Source organism: Danio rerio, chromosome 6, assembly GCF_049306965.1.
Source record: "Danio rerio strain Tuebingen ecotype United States chromosome 6, GRCz12tu, whole genome shotgun sequence".
NCBI lineage: Eukaryota > Metazoa > Chordata > Actinopteri > Cypriniformes > Danionidae > Danio > Danio rerio.
The window spans coordinates 48,783-58,482 of NC_133181.1; the positions used below are offsets into that span (position 1 = coordinate 48,783).

General features: G+C 47.5%; 1 protein-coding gene across 1 annotated transcript; it reads right to left on the reverse strand.

Moving 5' to 3' along the window:
• Positions 1–216: 216 nt before the first annotated feature.
• Positions 217–8,229, reverse strand: LOC141375082 (uncharacterized). The gene is made up of 11 exons (XM_073905892.1): positions 7,736–8,229; positions 6,906–7,181; positions 6,076–6,351; positions 5,246–5,521; positions 4,416–4,691; positions 3,586–3,861; positions 2,756–3,031; positions 1,926–2,201; positions 1,096–1,371; positions 273–541; positions 217–231 (listed from the first exon to the last, which is right to left on the reverse strand). The coding sequence occupies exons 1-11, from the start codon at positions 8,019–8,021 to the stop codon at positions 217–219; spliced, it is 2,778 nt and encodes a 925-aa protein (XP_073761993.1). The 5' UTR covers positions 8,022–8,229.
• Between the last annotated feature and the right edge of the window lie 1,471 nt (positions 8,230–9,700).

Genomic DNA, 9,700 nt, shown 5'->3' on the forward strand with positions numbered 1-9,700 from the left:
GTACATTTAGGGCCTCCATTTCAAAACGCAAATGGGAGAGAGCCACATTATTTGATCTCATGGGAAAGTAAAATAAATGTATTAAGTCCACAAAGACAAAACTTTATTAATTTACAAAAATCGACCGCACTCTTCAACACATCTCTAAACCCAACCCGGGTGACCTTTCACACCTAAAACTTAACCCAAGTGCCTAGAGCCCTAAGACCAGGGACCCTAAGACCCCGAACCCTACCCAAACGCTGAATTAGCGTTACACACATACCTAAAACTTGGTGGGTAATTTTTTCACAGCAACTTGGTTGTGTTGCGGGCTGACGCTGGCCTTTCTCGATGTCGTTCGGATCCGTTCGGCCGACTCGGACGCCGCGGGCGTGGCGGGCAGTTGATGTCGATGGACCGTGCATAACCGGGGATGGACTCAGTCCAACCTCTGGATTTTTCCTCACCCTAACCCAGCCAGTGCCTCCAGCTCTGCACCTCGCCTGCTGCGGACGGGAACGCCGGCGGATCCATCGATGTCGGGGAAATGAGTCTCCAACTCGGAGCATTTAATAAATTGATGTCAAAAAGTACACAACAAGACAATAGAAAATGTAACGCTAAGTTTATGACGCACCACAAAGTGCCGATATTCAGTTTTGGGAAACATCGAGAAAAATCGAAACATCGAGAAAGTGTGAAAACAGAGAGAGAGAGAGTGTTAGGAAGCCACGCCCACTGAGAAGTCTATATAAATGAGCTGATGTGAAGTATTCCAGCCATTCAGTTGCTCAAACTAGCCTGAGGAAGGAAAAGAAACTCCGAAACGTCGCGATCAGGTTTGAGCAGTACATTTAGGGCCTCCATTTCAAAACGCAAATGGGAGAGAGCCACATTATTTGATCTCATGGGAAAGTAAAATAAATGTATTAAGTCCACAAAGACAAAACTTTATTAATTTACAAAAATCGACCGCACTCTTCAACACATCTCTAAACCCAACCCGGGTGACCTTTCACACCTAAAACTTAACCCAAGTGCCTAGAGCCCTAAGACCAGGGACCCTAAGACCCCGAACCCTACCCAAACGCTGAATTAGCGTTACACACATACCTAAAACTTGGTGGGTAATTTTTTCACAGCAACTTGGTTGTGTTGCGGGCTGACGCTGGCCTTTCTCGATGTCGTTCGGATCCGTTCGGCCGACTCGGACGCCGCGGGCGTGGCGGGCAGTTGATGTCGATGGACCGTGCATAACCGGGGATGGACTCAGTCCAACCTCTGGATTTTTCCTCACCCTAACCCAGCCAGTGCCTCCAGCTCTGCACCTCGCCTGCTGCGGACGGGAACGCCGGCGGATCCATCGATGTCGGGGAAATGAGTCTCCAACTCGGAGCATTTAATAAATTGATGTCAAAAAGTACACAACAAGACAATAGAAAATGTAACGCTAAGTTTATGACGCACCACAAAGTGCCGATATTCAGTTTTGGGAAACATCGAGAAAAATCGAAACATCGAGAAAGTGTGAAAACAGAGAGAGAGAGAGTGTTAGGAAGCCACGCCCACTGAGAAGTCTATATAAATGAGCTGATGTGAAGTATTCCAGCCATTCAGTTGCTCAAACTAGCCTGAGGAAGGAAAAGAAACTCCGAAACGTCGCGATCAGGTTTGAGCAGTACATTTAGGGCCTCCATTTCAAAACGCAAATGGGAGAGAGCCACATTATTTGATCTCATGGGAAAGTAAAATAAATGTATTAAGTCCACAAAGACAAAACTTTATTAATTTACAAAAATCGACCGCACTCTTCAACACATCTCTAAACCCAACCCGGGTGACCTTTCACACCTAAAACTTAACCCAAGTGCCTAGAGCCCTAAGACCAGGGACCCTAAGACCCCGAACCCTACCCAAACGCTGAATTAGCGTTACACACATACCTAAAACTTGGTGGGTAATTTTTTCACAGCAACTTGGTTGTGTTGCGGGCTGACGCTGGCCTTTCTCGATGTCGTTCGGATCCGTTCGGCCGACTCGGACGCCGCGGGCGTGGCGGGCAGTTGATGTCGATGGACCGTGCATAACCGGGGATGGACTCAGTCCAACCTCTGGATTTTTCCTCACCCTAACCCAGCCAGTGCCTCCAGCTCTGCACCTCGCCTGCTGCGGACGGGAACGCCGGCGGATCCATCGATGTCGGGGAAATGAGTCTCCAACTCGGAGCATTTAATAAATTGATGTCAAAAAGTACACAACAAGACAATAGAAAATGTAACGCTAAGTTTATGACGCACCACAAAGTGCCGATATTCAGTTTTGGGAAACATCGAGAAAAATCGAAACATCGAGAAAGTGTGAAAACAGAGAGAGAGAGAGTGTTAGGAAGCCACGCCCACTGAGAAGTCTATATAAATGAGCTGATGTGAAGTATTCCAGCCATTCAGTTGCTCAAACTAGCCTGAGGAAGGAAAAGAAACTCCGAAACGTCGCGATCAGGTTTGAGCAGTACATTTAGGGCCTCCATTTCAAAACGCAAATGGGAGAGAGCCACATTATTTGATCTCATGGGAAAGTAAAATAAATGTATTAAGTCCACAAAGACAAAACTTTATTAATTTACAAAAATCGACCGCACTCTTCAACACATCTCTAAACCCAACCCGGGTGACCTTTCACACCTAAAACTTAACCCAAGTGCCTAGAGCCCTAAGACCAGGGACCCTAAGACCCCGAACCCTACCCAAACGCTGAATTAGCGTTACACACATACCTAAAACTTGGTGGGTAATTTTTTCACAGCAACTTGGTTGTGTTGCGGGCTGACGCTGGCCTTTCTCGATGTCGTTCGGATCCGTTCGGCCGACTCGGACGCCGCGGGCGTGGCGGGCAGTTGATGTCGATGGACCGTGCATAACCGGGGATGGACTCAGTCCAACCTCTGGATTTTTCCTCACCCTAACCCAGCCAGTGCCTCCAGCTCTGCACCTCGCCTGCTGCGGACGGGAACGCCGGCGGATCCATCGATGTCGGGGAAATGAGTCTCCAACTCGGAGCATTTAATAAATTGATGTCAAAAAGTACACAACAAGACAATAGAAAATGTAACGCTAAGTTTATGACGCACCACAAAGTGCCGATATTCAGTTTTGGGAAACATCGAGAAAAATCGAAACATCGAGAAAGTGTGAAAACAGAGAGAGAGAGAGTGTTAGGAAGCCACGCCCACTGAGAAGTCTATATAAATGAGCTGATGTGAAGTATTCCAGCCATTCAGTTGCTCAAACTAGCCTGAGGAAGGAAAAGAAACTCCGAAACGTCGCGATCAGGTTTGAGCAGTACATTTAGGGCCTCCATTTCAAAACGCAAATGGGAGAGAGCCACATTATTTGATCTCATGGGAAAGTAAAATAAATGTATTAAGTCCACAAAGACAAAACTTTATTAATTTACAAAAATCGACCGCACTCTTCAACACATCTCTAAACCCAACCCGGGTGACCTTTCACACCTAAAACTTAACCCAAGTGCCTAGAGCCCTAAGACCAGGGACCCTAAGACCCCGAACCCTACCCAAACGCTGAATTAGCGTTACACACATACCTAAAACTTGGTGGGTAATTTTTTCACAGCAACTTGGTTGTGTTGCGGGCTGACGCTGGCCTTTCTCGATGTCGTTCGGATCCGTTCGGCCGACTCGGACGCCGCGGGCGTGGCGGGCAGTTGATGTCGATGGACCGTGCATAACCGGGGATGGACTCAGTCCAACCTCTGGATTTTTCCTCACCCTAACCCAGCCAGTGCCTCCAGCTCTGCACCTCGCCTGCTGCGGACGGGAACGCCGGCGGATCCATCGATGTCGGGGAAATGAGTCTCCAACTCGGAGCATTTAATAAATTGATGTCAAAAAGTACACAACAAGACAATAGAAAATGTAACGCTAAGTTTATGACGCACCACAAAGTGCCGATATTCAGTTTTGGGAAACATCGAGAAAAATCGAAACATCGAGAAAGTGTGAAAACAGAGAGAGAGAGAGTGTTAGGAAGCCACGCCCACTGAGAAGTCTATATAAATGAGCTGATGTGAAGTATTCCAGCCATTCAGTTGCTCAAACTAGCCTGAGGAAGGAAAAGAAACTCCGAAACGTCGCGATCAGGTTTGAGCAGTACATTTAGGGCCTCCATTTCAAAACGCAAATGGGAGAGAGCCACATTATTTGATCTCATGGGAAAGTAAAATAAATGTATTAAGTCCACAAAGACAAAACTTTATTAATTTACAAAAATCGACCGCACTCTTCAACACATCTCTAAACCCAACCCGGGTGACCTTTCACACCTAAAACTTAACCCAAGTGCCTAGAGCCCTAAGACCAGGGACCCTAAGACCCCGAACCCTACCCAAACGCTGAATTAGCGTTACACACATACCTAAAACTTGGTGGGTAATTTTTTCACAGCAACTTGGTTGTGTTGCGGGCTGACGCTGGCCTTTCTCGATGTCGTTCGGATCCGTTCGGCCGACTCGGACGCCGCGGGCGTGGCGGGCAGTTGATGTCGATGGACCGTGCATAACCGGGGATGGACTCAGTCCAACCTCTGGATTTTTCCTCACCCTAACCCAGCCAGTGCCTCCAGCTCTGCACCTCGCCTGCTGCGGACGGGAACGCCGGCGGATCCATCGATGTCGGGGAAATGAGTCTCCAACTCGGAGCATTTAATAAATTGATGTCAAAAAGTACACAACAAGACAATAGAAAATGTAACGCTAAGTTTATGACGCACCACAAAGTGCCGATATTCAGTTTTGGGAAACATCGAGAAAAATCGAAACATCGAGAAAGTGTGAAAACAGAGAGAGAGAGAGTGTTAGGAAGCCACGCCCACTGAGAAGTCTATATAAATGAGCTGATGTGAAGTATTCCAGCCATTCAGTTGCTCAAACTAGCCTGAGGAAGGAAAAGAAACTCCGAAACGTCGCGATCAGGTTTGAGCAGTACATTTAGGGCCTCCATTTCAAAACGCAAATGGGAGAGAGCCACATTATTTGATCTCATGGGAAAGTAAAATAAATGTATTAAGTCCACAAAGACAAAACTTTATTAATTTACAAAAATCGACCGCACTCTTCAACACATCTCTAAACCCAACCCGGGTGACCTTTCACACCTAAAACTTAACCCAAGTGCCTAGAGCCCTAAGACCAGGGACCCTAAGACCCCGAACCCTACCCAAACGCTGAATTAGCGTTACACACATACCTAAAACTTGGTGGGTAATTTTTTCACAGCAACTTGGTTGTGTTGCGGGCTGACGCTGGCCTTTCTCGATGTCGTTCGGATCCGTTCGGCCGACTCGGACGCCGCGGGCGTGGCGGGCAGTTGATGTCGATGGACCGTGCATAACCGGGGATGGACTCAGTCCAACCTCTGGATTTTTCCTCACCCTAACCCAGCCAGTGCCTCCAGCTCTGCACCTCGCCTGCTGCGGACGGGAACGCCGGCGGATCCATCGATGTCGGGGAAATGAGTCTCCAACTCGGAGCATTTAATAAATTGATGTCAAAAAGTACACAACAAGACAATAGAAAATGTAACGCTAAGTTTATGACGCACCACAAAGTGCCGATATTCAGTTTTGGGAAACATCGAGAAAAATCGAAACATCGAGAAAGTGTGAAAACAGAGAGAGAGAGAGTGTTAGGAAGCCACGCCCACTGAGAAGTCTATATAAATGAGCTGATGTGAAGTATTCCAGCCATTCAGTTGCTCAAACTAGCCTGAGGAAGGAAAAGAAACTCCGAAACGTCGCGATCAGGTTTGAGCAGTACATTTAGGGCCTCCATTTCAAAACGCAAATGGGAGAGAGCCACATTATTTGATCTCATGGGAAAGTAAAATAAATGTATTAAGTCCACAAAGACAAAACTTTATTAATTTACAAAAATCGACCGCACTCTTCAACACATCTCTAAACCCAACCCGGGTGACCTTTCACACCTAAAACTTAACCCAAGTGCCTAGAGCCCTAAGACCAGGGACCCTAAGACCCCGAACCCTACCCAAACGCTGAATTAGCGTTACACACATACCTAAAACTTGGTGGGTAATTTTTTCACAGCAACTTGGTTGTGTTGCGGGCTGACGCTGGCCTTTCTCGATGTCGTTCGGATCCGTTCGGCCGACTCGGACGCCGCGGGCGTGGCGGGCAGTTGATGTCGATGGACCGTGCATAACCGGGGATGGACTCAGTCCAACCTCTGGATTTTTCCTCACCCTAACCCAGCCAGTGCCTCCAGCTCTGCACCTCGCCTGCTGCGGACGGGAACGCCGGCGGATCCATCGATGTCGGGGAAATGAGTCTCCAACTCGGAGCATTTAATAAATTGATGTCAAAAAGTACACAACAAGACAATAGAAAATGTAACGCTAAGTTTATGACGCACCACAAAGTGCCGATATTCAGTTTTGGGAAACATCGAGAAAAATCGAAACATCGAGAAAGTGTGAAAACAGAGAGAGAGAGAGTGTTAGGAAGCCACGCCCACTGAGAAGTCTATATAAATGAGCTGATGTGAAGTATTCCAGCCATTCAGTTGCTCAAACTAGCCTGAGGAAGGAAAAGAAACTCCGAAACGTCGCGATCAGGTTTGAGCAGTACATTTAGGGCCTCCATTTCAAAACGCAAATGGGAGAGAGCCACATTATTTGATCTCATGGGAAAGTAAAATAAATGTATTAAGTCCACAAAGACAAAACTTTATTAATTTACAAAAATCGACCGCACTCTTCAACACATCTCTAAACCCAACCCGGGTGACCTTTCACACCTAAAACTTAACCCAAGTGCCTAGAGCCCTAAGACCAGGGACCCTAAGACCCCGAACCCTACCCAAACGCTGAATTAGCGTTACACACATACCTAAAACTTGGTGGGTAATTTTTTCACAGCAACTTGGTTGTGTTGCGGGCTGACGCTGGCCTTTCTCGATGTCGTTCGGATCCGTTCGGCCGACTCGGACGCCGCGGGCGTGGCGGGCAGTTGATGTCGATGGACCGTGCATAACCGGGGATGGACTCAGTCCAACCTCTGGATTTTTCCTCACCCTAACCCAGCCAGTGCCTCCAGCTCTGCACCTCGCCTGCTGCGGACGGGAACGCCGGCGGATCCATCGATGTCGGGGAAATGAGTCTCCAACTCGGAGCATTTAATAAATTGATGTCAAAAAGTACACAACAAGACAATAGAAAATGTAACGCTAAGTTTATGACGCACCACAAAGTGCCGATATTCAGTTTTGGGAAACATCGAGAAAAATCGAAACATCGAGAAAGTGTGAAAACAGAGAGAGAGAGAGTGTTAGGAAGCCACGCCCACTGAGAAGTCTATATAAATGAGCTGATGTGAAGTATTCCAGCCATTCAGTTGCTCAAACTAGCCTGAGGAAGGAAAAGAAACTCCGAAACGTCGCGATCAGGTTTGAGCAGTACATTTAGGGCCTCCATTTCAAAACGCAAATGGGAGAGAGCCACATTATTTGATCTCATGGGAAAGTAAAATAAATGTATTAAGTCCACAAAGACAAAACTTTATTAATTTACAAAAATCGACCGCACTCTTCAACACATCTCTAAACCCAACCCGGGTGACCTTTCACACCTAAAACTTAACCCAAGTGCCTAGAGCCCTAAGACCAGGGACCCTAAGACCCCGAACCCTACCCAAACGCTGAATTAGCGTTACACACATACCTAAAACTTGGTGGGTAATTTTTTCACAGCAACTTGGTTGTGTTGCGGGCTGACGCTGGCCTTTCTCGATGTCGTTCGGATCCGTTCGGCCGACTCGGACGCCGCGGGCGTGGCGGGCAGTTGATGTCGATGGACCGTGCATAACCGGGGATGGACTCAGTCCAACCTCTGGATTTTTCCTCACCCTAACCCAGCCAGTGCCTCCAGCTCTGCACCTCGCCTGCTGCGGACGGGAACGCCGGCGGATCCATCGATGTCGGGGAAATGAGTCTCCAACTCGGAGCATTTAATAAATTGATGTCAAAAAGTACACAACAAGACAATAGAAAATGTAACGCTAAGTTTATGACGCACCACAAAGTGCCGATATTCAGTTTTGGGAAACATCGAGAAAAATCGAAACATCGAGAAAGTGTGAAAACAGAGAGAGAGAGAGTGTTAGGAAGCCACGCCCACTGAGAAGTCTATATAAATGAGCTGATGTGAAGTATTCCAGCCATTCAGTTGCTCAAACTAGCCTGAGGAAGGAAAAGAAACTCCGAAACGTCGCGATCAGGTTTGAGCAGTACATTTAGGGCCTCCATTTCAAAACGCAAATGGGAGAGAGCCACATTATTTGATCTCATGGGAAAGTAAAATAAATGTATTAAGTCCACAAAGACAAAACTTTATTAATTTACAAAAATCGACCGCACTCTTCAACACATCTCTAAACCCAACCCGGGTGACCTTTCACACCTAAAACTTAACCCAAGTGCCTAGAGCCCTAAGACCAGGGACCCTAAGACCCCGAACCCTACCCAAACGCTGAATTAGCGTTACACACATACCTAAAACTTGGTGGGTAATTTTTTCACAGCAACTTGGTTGTGTTGCGGGCTGACGCTGGCCTTTCTCGATGTCGTTCGGATCCGTTCGGCCGACTCGGACGCCGCGGGCGTGGCGGGCAGTTGATGTCGATGGACCGTGCATAACCGGGGATGGACTCAGTCCAACCTCTGGATTTTTCCTCACCCTAACCCAGCCAGTGCCTCCAGCTCTGCACCTCGCCTGCTGCGGACGGGAACGCCGGCGGATCCATCGATGTCGGGGAAATGAGTCTCCAACTCGGAGCATTTAATAAATTGATGTCAAAAAGTACACAACAAGACAATAGAAAATGTAACGCTAAGTTTATGACGCACCACAAAGTGCCGATATTCAGTTTTGGGAAACATCGAGAAAAATCGAAACATCGAGAAAGTGTGAAAACAGAGAGAGAGAGAGTGTTAGGAAGCCACGCCCACTGAGAAGTCTATATAAATGAGCTGATGTGAAGTATTCCAGCCATTCAGTTGCTCAAACTAGCCTGAGGAAGGAAAAGAAACTCCGAAACGTCGCGATCAGGTTTGAGCAGTACATTTAGGGCCTCCATTTCAAAACGCAAATGGGAGAGAGCCACATTATTTGATCTCATGGGAAAGTAAAATAAATGTATTAAGTCCACAAAGACAAAACTTTATTAATTTACAAAAATCGACCGCACTCTTCAACACATCTCTAAACCCAACCCGGGTGACCTTTCACACCTAAAACTTAACCCAAGTGCCTAGAGCCCTAAGACCAGGGACCCTAAGACCCCGAACCCTACCCAAACGCTGAATTAGCGTTACACACATACCTAAAACTTGGTGGGTAATTTTTTCACAGCAACTTGGTTGTGTTGCGGGCTGACGCTGGCCTTTCTCGATGTCGTTCGGATCCGTTCGGCCGACTCGGACGCCGCGGGCGTGGCGGGCAGTTGATGTCGATGGACCGTGCATAACCGGGGATGGACTCAGTCCAACCTCTGGATTTTTCCTCACCCTAACCCAGCCAGTGCCTCCAGCTCTGCACCTCGCCTGCTGCGGACGGGAACGCCGGCGGATCCATCGATGTCGGGGAAATGAGTCTCCAACTCGGAGCATTTAATAAATTGATGTCAAA